At 51.6% G+C, this 14,090-nt stretch overlaps 1 protein-coding gene and 1 long non-coding RNA gene across 6 annotated transcripts in view; one reads left to right on the top strand and one right to left on the bottom strand.

The window, feature by feature from the left end:
* The window catches only part of RXRG (retinoid X receptor gamma), a 44,646-nt gene that overhangs the window by 16,186 nt on the left and 14,370 nt on the right, over positions 1–14,090 (top strand). For 2 of the 5 annotated variants that reach the window (XM_019465715.2, XM_019465714.2), the window contains exons 2-4: positions 1,226–1,473; positions 10,894–11,038; positions 12,730–12,909. In XM_019465715.2, coding sequence (XP_019321260.1) covers positions 1,226–1,473; positions 10,894–11,038; positions 12,730–12,909 — 573 coding nt within the window. Of the gene's footprint in view, positions 1–1,225; positions 1,474–4,698; positions 4,945–8,004; positions 8,176–10,893; positions 11,039–12,729; positions 12,910–14,090 lie in introns of those variants that run through there. The other 3 variants (XM_019465717.2, XM_019465718.2, XM_019465719.2) reach the window with 3 other exon arrangements.
* Positions 4,079–5,417, bottom strand: LOC109276633 (uncharacterized). Its single transcript, XR_002084766.2, has 2 exons — positions 5,310–5,417; positions 4,079–4,400 (listed from the first exon to the last, which is right to left on the bottom strand). It is a non-coding gene; the product is annotated as an uncharacterized LOC109276633 (long non-coding RNA).

The following is a 14,090-nucleotide window of genomic DNA, read 5'->3' as shown; positions in this document are numbered from 1 at the left end:
CTCTTCTGCGTCTCCCTCTGCTCGCGCTCGTCTCTGTCTCTCAAAAACAAATAAAACGTTAAAAAAAACAACAACAAGAAAAAGCATTTCCAACTGTGTGTGGTGACGGATGTTAACTAGTCTTATCGAGGGTGATCATTTTGCAGTATAAACAAATACCGAATCATTCGGTTTTGCCCCTGAAATGAATACAATGTTGCGTGTCAATATCTCAATAATAAAAAAAGAATAGTACTTCTGACGTGCTTTGCTGCCCCCCAGCATTCAAAGGGGGCATGTCCCCCCCCCACGTATCTTGCTCCTAACACTACCCTCAGTGGCCCCTGATATCTCCCAAGACTTAGGAGAGCATCCTGCACGTAGTAGGTACTCAAGAGATATTCCTTGAGCGAACAGGGGACCACACAAGGAAGTAGCTCTATGACACAGGGTGGGCTGCCCTATCATTTTTCCAGTCTCTTCTTTGCTGCTCAGATCCTGAGGTGTAGAGCTCCTGTCTTAGGGAGAGCGTGTTCCGTGCTGGGCGCCTCAGATGACAGTGGGGCACCCTCCTTCTCTGTCATCTTGAGCTGCGACTGACCCTAAGGGAGCTTGGAGTCAGCTCAGCCTGGGAAAGATGGTACCAGACAACCACGTGCCCAGGGGCTGTTCCGTGGACACCTGGAACCACAGCTCCCCGGGCCGCGAGGTCGAAAGGGTCTGGGCAGGCCTGTGCGCCCTTGCCTTCCTGGGCTCCTGTGGCCAGCAAGCCACGCGCGGCCATCGTGCATCTTCTTCCCTGAGGGCTGGCAAAGCCCCGTGCGGTAGAGACAGGCAGGGCGAGGACTCTATAGGCACAAAGCTGCGAAAGATATGGGCAGTCGAGGGCGTGACAACAGCTTCTGCTGCCCCGTTGTCATGGCGGAACGCGACCCCTGATGGCAGGGACGGGGTTCTCCCGGGCTCTGAAACCCCAGCACCTGGCATAGTACCTGTACCTCAGTCAGCGTTCACCGCACGTGAGTGAGTGATGTTCTGTCCTAGAGAAGGCCCTCTCCCTCTCTCTTCTTCATTTGCCTTTATTCTACGCGCTCAGTGGGGGTGTGAGCGCCTGGGGTTCGCGGATATGCAGTGGGGCTGGAAGGCGGGGAAGGGCACGGGAAACAAGCTGGGGGTGGTCTCTGTCCTCACAGGGGCCACCTCTGTGCCCCCCAGTCTCCCATCACCTTTGCTCTTCTCTTTCCAGGCTCCCCCGGCCACTCCAGCTCCACGTCTATGAGCCCATTGACAGCCTTGTCCACAGGGAAGCCAATGGACAGCCACCCCAACTACACGGACACCCCCGTGAGTGCCCCACGGACTCTGAGCGCGGTGGGGACGCCCCTCAATGCCCTGGGCTCTCCATATAGAGTCATCGCCTCTGCCATGGGCCCACCCTCAGGAGCACTGGCTGCGCCTGCGGGAATCAATCTGGTTGCCCCGCCCAGCTCTCAGGTAGGTGCCCGTCCTCCCGTGGGACTTTCCAGCCACCCTGTATGGTGTCACCCGTGCCGCTCCTGGAGCCGGGCCAGCACTCGGTGGGTGCCTCCTGTGTACTTTCTGGGTCGTCTCTGCAGACGTGTCTCCTGCTGGACCTTCTTTAAGGGTGTCCTCAGGCGGGGGAGCCCCCGAGAACTGATGACGCCTCGTGATGGAGGAGACGGTGGCTCAGAGGTCACCCCTGTGGCTTAATGGTTCAGCCCTGGCACTGATCTCACCATCTCTGAGGGCTGTTTGTCATCCTTGGGATGGACCCCATCTGTTCTTCTCATTCTAATGAGTACTTATCAAGTCACTGAAGTGCCTGGTGCTCTCTTACATGCCGTGGTGGACGTGAAATGCTCAGGACATGGTCTTTGCTCTCTAGGAGCTTATAGTTGAGAGACGAATAGGTGGAGATGGCACACGGATAAATCCAGAACATGGCAGACTGTGTTATCTACCTGTTGTCTCTGAGATAGAGGAAAAGACTGGAAACTCAGGAAGGAAGGAAGCCTCACCCAATTCCTAGTGCTTCTGCTACAACAGAGGAGAGGGGGTGTGTGCATAGTAGACGCTGCTGTAGCATGGCCAGTCGCCTCTCCTTCCTTCTAGTAGTGTCGCAGTGAGGTCGGCAACCTTCCCTTCTTGTAGTGGTCAGCTGTTGCTGCAGTGATGCTGTGTAACAAACAGTCCTCAAGTTGTCATGGTGCACAAACGCACACATTTTTTTTTGTGTGTGTGTGTGTTCCTCACTCACAAATTTATGTTGGCTGGGATGGCTCTGTTTCAGGTGGTAGGCGAGCTGGGCTAGGCTGCAGGCTGGGTGCAAGTCTGCTCCTCATGTCCCAGGCTGAAGGAGCTACTTGGGGCATGCTTTTCTCGTGGTGTCTCACGGGAGCACAAAGCCAAAACCAAACCAGAAAGGTACGGCGGAGTGTCTGCTCGCATCATGCCCTCTGGTATCCCCTCGGCCTGAGAAAACTACACGGCTGACTCCAACATTGTGGGGCAGGGAAATAGGCTGTGACTATTTTAGCAGGAGGTACACAGTGCAAAGGATGTGAAGAATTAGGAGCAATAATCCCATCCACCATGTGCTCCACTTATGGGTATCTCAGTTTGGGGCTGGTGCCATCTTGCCCCAAACGCCAGCACATCTAGAGGCAGGATTAGTAGGTCCTGAAGCTTCCTTGGGATTTCGAGTTTGGGAGAAGAGGCAGGACTCCCGTTGTGTCAGTCTTTCTACCGCAGGGAGAACTTCAGAGGCTATCCCCAGACCATCCCTTTCAAGAGGCTTCGTGTGCTCAGGGTCTGAAAGCAAAGCTGTGTGGAGTCACAGAACTCGAGAGCCAGTAACGGCTCCAGAAGGCTCTCGACTCGGGGATTTGAGAATCTGTAGAATACCTTGGGGGTCTTTGAGTGCGGGAGCCAGGGCCAGGTGCACATAGATCAGCGGGGCTGGTGGGGTCTGCAGGGAGCCGCCCCCTTCCCTTGAAGCCGTTGCAATTCAAAGACGTGAAGCTTGCACAGGCCAAGCAAAGTACTCCTGTGGGTCGCATCTGGCTGGCCCTTTTCACCCCGACTTGTCATCTGATGGTTTCACCTATAGGATCTTCTTCGGAGTGTACATTTCTCCCCTATCCCAGATCTTGGCCCTTGTGGAGCTGGTTAAAGCCCAGCTGAGAACCACGAATTCTGTCTAAGCCCTCATCCCACAAATGAAGTAACAGGACTCAGTGAGCTCAAGCGACACATCCAGCGTCTCCCAGCCAGTCAGCAGCAGAGCACGGGTTCGAGCCCAGGTGTCCTGACCCCCGCTCTGTGTTCATGACGCTGCATTCACCTGCTGCTGTGGTCTGTGCTGACTCAATCCGTGACCCCAAGATCTTCCGTTGGCCACCAAGGATTAAAAGATGAGTAATCCGGGCACCTGGGTGGCCCAGTTGGTTAAGTGTCCGACTCTTGATTTCAGCTCAGGTCACCATCTCGCGGTTCTTTTTTTTTTTTTTTCTTTTTAAATTTTTAAAAATGTTTTATTTATTTTTGAGACAGAGAGCGACAGAGCATGAGCAGGGGAGGGTCAGAGAGAGAGGGAGACACAGAAACAGAAGCAGGCTCCAGGCTCTGAGCTGGCAGCACAGAGCCTGACGCGGGGCTCGAACTCACAAACCGTGAGATCATGACCCGAGCCGAGGTCGGACGCTTCACCGACTGAGCCACCCAGGCGCCCCAACCGTCTCGCGGTTCTTGAGTGTGAGCCCCACATGGGGGCTGCCCCTCCTCTGCTCAGTCACTCACTCTCTGTCTCAAAATAAATAAATTAAACTTGAAAAAAATGAAAGATGACTAATCAGTGCTCCTAAGGTGTCTCTTGCGGACGTGGCACGTCATGTGGGCAAATTGCAAGGCAGTGTCTTGTGGGCTATGGTAGGCTAAGAGCAGAACCGAAGGAGCAGAAGCCAAGGAGTCCGGACCTTCCCAGGCGTGTGTTCCACGAGAGGAGCGGGGTCCAGACGGCCGGGGGATGGGCAGGTATTTATGCCAGCAGCGCTGGTGCCACGTAGCCTTCAGAACGTGAGACCCTGATGAGGTTGGTTTATTCACGCTCTTCCTTGTGAACGGACCCCAGGAAGGCAGGTCATAGCCAGTAGGCAAGAGACAGAAGGACACGTTGAAGCTCCGGGCTGCAAGGAAAGTCTTGCTGGGGCGTTCGTGGTCCTTCACGTAACTACTCACGGGGACCGACTTTGCGTCCGGCGGTTCTTGATGCTCTCGTAGGTTCTGGGGAAAAGCGCGGAGCAAGGTGGCTGATGTCTTCACGTTCACGGCAGTTAGACCGCAGCAGGTGAGACGGAGACGAAACGAGCGAGCGAGGTGGTTTCACATAGCAATCGTTCTATCTGCGAAGAAGTGAGGCAGGGTGAGGTGACAGACAGTGACAGGGCCTGTGGGTGGGGAGTGGGCAAGGCCCCATCCTTCAAGGCTGCTTTTAGCAACCAGGCTCCGGTCTGATTGAGCCAAACCTAGCCGACACGTTCGGCTTCACAGCCGTGTGAGTGGCAGGGACGCTCGCTATTCCTGGACCGTATGTCTGTACAGAGGGATTGGGGTTGAAAGGTCAGCTGAAAGCTTCGGTCCTGGCCAACTGGGCTGTGTGCAGAGGCCGAGGCCAAGTTTCACTCCGGGAGCTATATTAAGCTTGCCAAGCTCTGGGGGAGCTCAGCGGCCCCGGGACGCTGAACGGCGTCGTGGCCTCGGGCTCCAGACACGTTTTGCCTAATGAACCAGATGACACAGGACATCTAGGACCCTCGGTGTTAGCTGCGGTGAGTTGGACTCTGAACCACCTGGATAGACTGTCTATGCATCCTGCCTTCCTCGCCCAGGATGGGTCTGAGCGGGACCCGCACGGGAAGCGTGCTCCTCCTGTGACCTGGGTCTAGGGTAAGTGCAGTTTGCGGGGGGAGGGGAGGGGGTGCTCTGGTGTGGGAGCAGCAGGGCCGTGTCTCCTGTTCCCTGCCCCGTCGTTCCGGTGCTTGACCAAGTCTCTCTGCTCTTGTTGGACTTTCATTCGTGAGGAGTAAGGAGAACTGAACAGATACTCCGGACACGGGGACTGTGTAACCTTTCGCAAACCACTTAAGCTTATGTCTGTCCTCAGTTTCCTTTTCTCTTTCAGGGTAACATGCTTTATGAACATTAAAGGAGCTATGATTTATAAAGTCACTTCTTAAGTGCTCTCTGGTGGCAGTAGGGTGGCATTATTATTATCATTATAATTATTATTATTATACCTAGGTGATATGCACCTCAGTGATGTACATTCTACCCCTATGGGATCTTTGCTCCCAGGGTATTCTCTTGCTGAGAGGTTCTAGAAAAGTTCATTTCAATAAGCATTCATTGAACCAGGCCCTGGAAGTAAAAAAAAAAAAAAAAAAAAAAAAAAAAAATTATAAGGGTCCGTCTCTGCTGTGGGGCGCCTGGCTGGCTCAGTCAGCAGAGCGTGTGACTCTTGATCTCTGGGTTGTGAGTTTGAGCCCCGCGTGGAGTGTAAAGATTACTTAAATAAATAAAACTTAGAAAAAGAAAAAGAGTCAGTCTCTGTTCTGGGGAGTATTTAAGTTGAGGGAGCAATTTCCAGAAACACCAAGTATGTAGTTGGGAAGATATTTATGCAGCTTTCAGGCAAAATGATCAAGGCCACATTTTCCTGACTCTCTGTGTGTGTGTGTGTGTGTGTGTGTGTGTGTGTGTGTGTGTGTGTGAGAGAGAGAGAGAGAGAGAGAGAGAGAGAGAGAGAGAGAGAGAGAGATCTGTTGCCTGCACTTGGAAATAAGCCCTGAAAGTTCTTGGAAGGCCCCTACCTCTTTCTCCCCTCCTGAACCCTGCTGCTGGACCTGGGTTCTGTCCCTGATAATTCCTGCCCAGGTAGTACTTTCCTTTCAGATTTTTGTAGAGAATACTCAAATAATAAAAATTACGAATGTTGGAGTTGAAACAGACCTTAAAGGCTGTCTTGTTTAATGATTAAAAAAAATAAGCCATGAAGTCTTGTCTCCAAGAGAAAGCGTGTTTGGAAGGTTAATGTGTACGTTTTCTTTCTTTTAAAAAAATTTTTTTTTAAAGTTTACTTATTTATTTTGAGAGAGAGAAAGCATGAATGGGGGAGGGGCAGAGAGAGGAGAGAGAAAGAGAGAGAGAATCCCAAGCAGGCTCCGCACTGTCAGTGCAAAGCCTGATGCGGGGCTCAAACTCACAAACTGTGAGATCATGACCTGAGCCGATCGATACTGAACCGACTGAGCCCCCCAGGTGCCCCCTAATGTGCATGTTACAAACAGGTGTGGGTGAACTAGGAGGAGGAGATCTGAAGCCTTCTTGTTCACCTTCCCCGCTGCCCTGCCACGCACACTCTGAGTTGGAAAACCCACCGATCTAATCTGTAGATGAGGCAAAGGGTCTCTGACGCAGTGACCTGGTCAAGATCACGCAGTGAGGAGGGGGCTGGTCCCCACCAAACCCAGGGCTCCTCTCCCCCCTGTAGAAGGCGCAGGCTCCTTACTCCTCGTGACAAGGCCCTCTTCTAGATTAAAGCAGCGCCCCGTATACAGTCCGCTCCCTGGAAAAAGAGTGCCTGCCTGTGGCCTGGCAGGCCGGCCACGTCTCTGCGTTTAGTGGGATAATTTTGGCTGAAAGCAGCTCAGAAATGTGGGAGCTGATGTTCCGTGATGGCTCCGGGGCATCCAGGAAGCATTTGGTCCCTGGCCGAGTCTGCAAATGGAAGCCAGGCCAGTCAAGTGTGTTTCCACCCTGTTCTCGGGGAGCAGCCAGCCGCCTGGTGAACCCCCGCTCTGAAAAGTGCTCACTTCCGCGGGGCTGCTTCTAATGGAACCAGACAGCCAGGCGGGGGACTCGGGGGGCCAGGCAGCTAATGGGTTTGCGCTCTGGCGGGTGCCTTCTAGCCCGTCTGCCCTCGCTCGGAGCCCACACAAACCCCGAGCCAGCGAAGAGGCCAGTGGGTATCAGCCCTTCTGTCCCAACCCCTCCCTTCTGCCACCTGCCCACCCCCTGCCCCCATGACCCAGGAAGAGAAGGGTGGGGGGGGTGGCCGGCTCCCAGCTGGGAGAGAGAGGGCTCCCCACCAAGGAGGTGGGCCAGGAGGCTCAGACACTCGGAGTCTCCTGCCACAGCAAGACAGAGCTTGTGGTAAAGGACTGGTCTGGGAGCCCAGCGCTGGAGCTCTGGCCTGTTAGCCTGGGGAGGCTCCGCGTCTCCCCGGGCGGCTCTGACAGCCCCCGTGTCTCTCTCCTGCAGGCTTTCCTCGAGCTGCCCCCCCATTTATCTCCCCGAGGCAGAGTTTCGAGAGCAGGATTCCTCAGCCCAGAACCTCCCGTGGCTGCTCTTAATTGCTTCTCAAGATTAGATCCACTCTCCTTAGCCCAGCGGTCAGGCTTCAGGCCTCTGCCACAGCCCAGCCCCCGGCCTTGCCTCCCACCCCTGCAGCCCACAGGAACCCCTGGGCTTCCCCCAGGCCTTTGCTCTCAGAGCCTTTAGCCCGTGAGGGGCCCGTCCAAACCTGACCCACTTTTAAAGGCGGCCAAGGCCTAGCTCCAATGCCACCGCCTTCAGGAAGCCTTCCCAAATCTCCGTTGTTTGGGGTCTTTCCTTCCTAAACCATCCCAAATGACTTTTAATCTTGTCAATGGCCTTGAGGCGGTACTACATCCTCCTCCTTTCGGTATCCCCACGGTATTTCTGAACAAACACATGAATAAACCGCTCTAAGGCCTAGTTCCCTCATCTGGAAAATAGAACGACCTCATAGGGCTGTTGCAAGGATCAGGAGAGCAGTGAGCAGCGTGGAGAGTTTTCTATGGTGGGTGGGGCTAGCGGTGGGCAGGGCTCATGATGGGCGGGGCTAACAGCAGCAGTAACAGTACCTACTGTGTTTGGGCTGGAGATAGTGAGGCTGGTTCCACCGGACCTGGCTGTGGAAGGAGGAGGCGAGTGAGCGTCTCTTGAGCCTCAGGGGATGGCGGCCTCCTCCTCATTCCCATGCCCGTTCTCCTCCGTCTGAGGATTTGGGGACAGAGCCTCCTCAGTCAGCTAGCGGGTTCTTTCTCTGGGGTCGTCCGACCTCAAATGCTTCCATTTCATGGGTGGATCTAAGTGGTTAGTATCTGTGTCACTGAGGCACTCAAGGAAAGTTGTTGCCTAGAATTTACATCGATGGAAACCCCCCTCACCTGATTTCTGAAAAATAGACACATCTAAATATGTCCCTTATCTGAACTGATGATAATGTATTATGACAACGTTAAATAATTTTCTGACCACCCCCTGCTCACCAAGAAATGGAATCATTTAACCCCTTTGGTGAATGTGGCCTCATTTACTACAGGATTCCCAGCACCTAGTGGACTGTTGGCTTATAAGAAACACTAGAATTCTTGTCTTGATCAACCAGATTTTATGGGAATGATAAAGGCCACAATTTATGGGACCCCTAATGTGTGCCAGGCACTGTGATGGGGATTTTACATCATTATCTCGTCGAGTCCTCCCAGTGACTACATAAACTAGGTCTTACTAGGCTCATTTTCCAGATAAAGAAACTGAGGGTCGAAGAAGATTAGTAACTTCTTTGAAGTCACGCAGCCAATAAGGGCAGCTTGGGAGTTGGTCCCAGTTCCCTGGGACTCCCAAGCCATGTTTTTCCCACCATACCGGTGATTCCGAGCCCTGACGCACATAGCATTAGCCAGGAAACCTGAAGAAAGGTCAGTACCAATGGCCATCTGACCCACTGACTCAAGATTTCTGGGTGTGGATCCCTGGGATCAGTTTTTGTTGCAAGCTCCCAGGTGTACATCCAGGGTTGAGAACCACAGTATGATACCAAAACAAAGCCAAATACTGGCTACAAGTTCTAGATGTCCTGTCTTAGCCTTGTAAAGAGAGGGGGGAGGGGAGAGGAAGAGAGAGAGAATTCTCCCATCCCATGTGTGTTTTCACCCTTCACACAAATTAATTTTTAAAAATTCCCGGTGACTTTGACTTTGAAGCAAGGAGCTGAAGGCTGTCTTGTGTTTTCTGCATCCCATAGAGCACTTGACCCAAGCCTCTGCCCATCTCCTGTGCTCAATAAATATTTGCTTAGTGAATTGAAAAGCTGGTAAATTTAAAAGGAACCTAACTCAGGCTGTGTTGTGTTTTATGTTTTATTGATCACTCCTTCTGTCCCAAAGGCCTTGAATAGAGAAACAAATCCTACCTTTGGTTTAGTTTAGGAATTACAGTCACTTTGGTGAGGCAGTACGATTCGAAATTCACACGGACCATACAGAAGTCTGTAGTCTGTGGAATCTCTCTGAAACTCCCAGATCCTTACCAGGTGCCTCTGCTGGACGTTTAAACATACTCCCTAACCACCTCTGTTTGCGCTTACTTAACTAAGCGTTTTTCATTTTGGCACATGTGACTCTTCAGTGAAAGTGTGCAGTTTTGAGGAAGGAGAGATCTTCTAGGTTAAAAAAAATTTTTTTAATGTTTATTTATATTTGAGAGTGAGAAACAGAGCACGAACGGGGGAGGAGCAGAGAGAGAGACACACACACAGAAACCAAAGCAGGCTCCAGGCTCTGCGCTGTCAGCACAGAGTCCGACGCGGGGCTCAAACCCACGAACCGTGAGATCATGACCCGAGCTGAAGTCGGACGCTTCACCGAGCCACCCAGATGCCCCGAGATCTTCTAGGTTTTATATCTCCTTTCACAGTGCTTAGAATGTTGAGCTGTGCACATGGGCACTCAGAATTTCTGCTAATCGGATGACCTAGTCATGATCACTTAAGATTTCTTTGATGAATATGGAACACTTAGCGGCTTCTCGGTGATCTCCCCAGACACTGGGAGACTTGGAGGTGGTGGTGGTGAGGAGCTAATGTGAACGTGTGGTAAAAGACGAGGGATAGGAGGCGCATAAAATTCATCTCTTCAGCCATCCAAACGCACCGACTCCCCACCCCGGGTGCTGGGACCATGTCAGACACAGGGAGGACAAAGCACCCAGTCTCTGGCTGTATGGATTTTCCAGTTTCACAGGAAGATGGTCTGTTTCTTACATTTAAGTTCAAAACCACGAGCTGGGGCTTTCTGCCCAACTTTTTGGGTGCTACTGGAATAATCTGGGCATTTGGTTTGGCATCCTCTGTGGGTTCGTTAAGGTGACGACTACACGTGTCTTCTCTTCCATTTTACTGTGAACTCTTTAAGAATGTGCATTTTTATTTTTTAAAAATTTTTAGTTTTTTTAAAAGTGTGCGTTTTTAGACCTTCCCTTTGTACCCCAGCGCCTCGCATGGAGTCTCCATGGTGAGTACTCAGTGAGTGTCTATAGATTTACTGAATGGATTTGCATTTTTTGCTTGGTTTTCTTGGAGTCTAAGTCTTTTGCCTAAGAGCCATAGCTCCTCTTGGAGCACTGCTGAATAGACAGTCAGTAGTTTTACAGAATCTAAAGACACACAGCTGGCTTGTCCTAAGTGTGTCTGAAGCGTGTCTGGGGTGGGTTTCTAGCTCTGACGAAACAGACGAGTGAAATGAGTGAAGGCAGAGCACTCTGATGACGTGTTGTGATTTTCGATTTAGGTTTTGGTGTGTAGGAATGATTTGGTTCCTCTATGCCCCCTTTTCTCCCTCCCTCCCTTAAATTCGTATCCCCCACGGACAGTTTTGGATACTCTGTACTTGGAAACCTCTTCTTGAAATAGAACTTGTTTTTTTTTGTTTTTTTTGTTTTTTTCTCCCCGCAAGGATACCCCTGTTGCTTTTGGTCTCAGGCGCTGGGTCTGCCCTGGCTCTGTGTTTTATTGTGTGTTTTCTCTCGCAGCTAAATGTGGTCAACAGTGTCAGCATTTCAGAGGACATCAAGCCCTTACCAGGGCTTCCTGGGATTGGAAACATGAACTACCCATCAACCAGCCCCGGATCCCTGGTTAAACACATCTGTGCCATCTGCGGGGACAGATCCTCAGGTACATGTAGAAGTAGATGTCACTCTGGGGTGTCCCACACAGTGAGGGTCTCAGAGATGGCACCTGGTCCACTGACCACCTGGCTACATTGTACCCAGTGGAAGGAAAAGGGCCTTTTCGGATGGTCCAGCTTGGGGCCCAGGCTGTAAGTTTCTGCCGCTACGCTCGTAGCCGGAAATCCGGATGAATTTAAAGTATGGTTTCGGTTTTAAGGGTTGGCTTTGCAGGAAGCCCCTCCGTGGAGTTACTGTGTTGCATGTGTGTCTGGAAGAGAGAAGCTGTTCTGATCAGTAGGTGTCTCTTTAATTGTTTTTATTTTATTTTATTTTATTTTATTTTTTATTTTTGTAATGTTTATGTTTATTGTTGAGAGAGAGAGAACAACAGAGCACGAGCAGGGGAGGGGCAGAGACAGAGGGAGACACGGCATCCGAAGCAGGCTCCAGGCTCCGAGCTGTCAGCACAGAGCCCGACGCGGGGCTCGAACTCATGAACCGCGAGATCCCGACCTCGGCTGAAGTCGGACACTTAACTGACTGAGCCACCCAGGCGCCCCTCTTTCATTGTTTTTAAATGTTTATTTATTTATTTTTAGAGAAAGGAGGGGTAGGGGCAGAGAGAGATGCGAGAGAAAATCCTCAGCAGTCTCCTCCCTATCAACACAGAGCCAGACTTGGGGCTCGAACTCACGAACCATGAAATATGACCTGAGCCAACATCAAGAGTCGGACGCTTAACCACCTGAGCCACCCTGTCACCCCCCAAGATCTTTATGTCATAAGCCTGCATGTCATATTATGCTATAGAGATCATACACTAATTTATTCCTCCAACAAGCAGTAGCATCTAGAAAATCCATAACTCAGGTTCCTCGTCTGCTTTTCGGTGGGGCTCCCATGTCCTTGGGCCTCAATTATGGGGAAATATTAGGAAGGCTGAGGTTTTTTCCCCCACTAGATAATACATCACAAGCATAAATATTTTTATTTATTATGTATACTTAACGTCTTGAATGGAGACAGAACATTTAGCTTAACTAAACACAAGAGTTGCCTTAATAAAATAAATGTAAACAAAGCCTCGGGTCAAGACTTTTCTTTTTTCTTTTTTTTTAATATGAAATTTATTGTCAGATTGGTTTCCATACAACACCCAGTGCTCATCCCAAAAGGTGCCCTCCTCCATACCCATCACCCACCCTCCCCTCCCTCCCACCCCCATCAACCCTCAGTTTGTTCTCAGTTTTTTTTTAATGAAATTTATTGTCCAATTGGTTTCCATACAACACCCAGTGCTCATCCCAAAAGGTGCCCTCCTCAATGCCCATCACCCCCCCTCCCCCCTCCCCCCCCTCCCCCATCAACCCTCAGTTTGTTCTCAGTTTTTAAGAGTCTCTTAAGCCTTTTCTAATAATGCTCTCCGGAATTAGCCATTCCAGAGAGCAGAGAGTGCCTTCCAGAGGGAAGACACGAGGAAGGGCACATTCATCCTGCTTAGTCTCCTTCCTGGGATCAAGCCTGCCGTCTCTGTCGGCTACCCTTTGCGGTCCCCTCCCCGGGTCCAGGTGATGTGCCAGTGTCCCTGGGGGGAGAGTCCGGGGGCTCTCTTGAATGAAAAATCCAGACAAACCCAAGGACGGTCTCCGCAGCATTCATTTTCTTTTCTTTTCTCTTGCCTTTTCCTGGGAGCAGGAAAGCACTATGGTGTGTATAGCTGTGAAGGCTGCAAAGGCTTCTTCAAGAGAACCATACGCAAGGACCTCATGTACACGTGCCGGGATAACAAGGACTGCCTCATTGACAAGCGTCAGCGGAATCGCTGTCAGTACTGCCGCTACCAGAAGTGCCTGGTGATGGGCATGAAGAGAGAAGGTGAGGCCCCCGTCCCCTCGGGGGAGACCGCTTTGCGATTTCTCCGGGACCGCGGCCGGGCGCCCCCTGCCCAGGCAGCGAGCGCCCCAGAGCACAGAGAGCAGTGTCGCCTTCCTCCTCCCCCACTCACGCATCCTTGCCCTGGAGCTCGGGGGACGGTCCCCCGGTCCCCTGGCTGGACCCTCTCCCTGGCTCTTCCCAGCCCTGGGAAGCAAGTCCTCGAGTCGGTTTCAGGGTCCCGGAGCGCAGCCCCATAAACGGAGCCCCAGTGCCTCTCTGGGAGGAGCTGGCCTCCCGCCTCTAATCCTCACCGGGGAAGCCTGCTGGGTGGAGTCTTCTCTCTGGGCTTTTATAACCCGGGGCTGCCACAGGTCCTCTGAGACTGGTGTATTCCGTGGTGTTGCCGGCAATCAGACTCGGCCTCCTCATTCAGAGAGACCCGCACGTGTAACTTCCACGTCTTTCCAGTTTATAGTGTGGCTTAGCTGGGCTGTATGGAATGAAAAAAAAAAATCTGAAAGTGTTTTCTGTTCATTTAGAAAATCGAAAAGGCTTTCTGTTAAGTAACACAACTAAATCGAATTGGGCAGTTAATTAACGCACGAACTCAGGCAAGTACAAGTGTACATGGTGAGCCTTCCTAGATTCAGAGTGAGGAAGTCTTGTCTCTGTCTGGGAACTAGGCACAAGGCATTTAGTCAGTCCCGGGAGACTCCTCATGCTTGAAGAACTTCTTTTCTCTGAGGAGAGGGGAGGCTGACTGAAAGGATCCACAAAGAGAAGGTTCTTTGAGCCCCTTCTAGGAGAGAATGCTACCAAGAAGGAAAGAAATGGCAGGCCTAGCATGTCTGAGGTAGACGGAGGGGGCCCTTTAGACTAATTAATAGCCCTCATCATTCTACAGTGGAGGAAACCAGTATGGACTGAGGAGGGGAGTTTTCCAAGGTCCCAGAGGTAGGTGACGAGCCCAGAGTGGTCTTTGTACTCCCAGATCAGAGCCCATCTGGAGTCTCCCCTCCTCCCGGGGTGCAGAGGGGTTCTGGTACGAAGATGGCCCTCACTCTGTTGTCTGACAGCAATCTCAAGGGGGCAGACCCAAACCTGGGCTCCTGATAATCTGCCCTCTTAGCCTGTTTGTTGCACAGTCCTCTCCATTTTAGGAAATAGCCAGTTTTTCAGTT

This window comes from Panthera pardus, unplaced genomic scaffold, assembly GCF_024362965.1.
Source record: "Panthera pardus isolate Hobbes unplaced genomic scaffold, ASM2436296v1 HiC_scaffold_21, whole genome shotgun sequence".
Taxonomy (NCBI): Eukaryota; Metazoa; Chordata; class Mammalia; order Carnivora; family Felidae; genus Panthera; species Panthera pardus.
The sequence above is the reverse complement of the archived record's forward strand: the minus strand, read 5'-3'. Positions and strand labels throughout refer to the sequence as shown.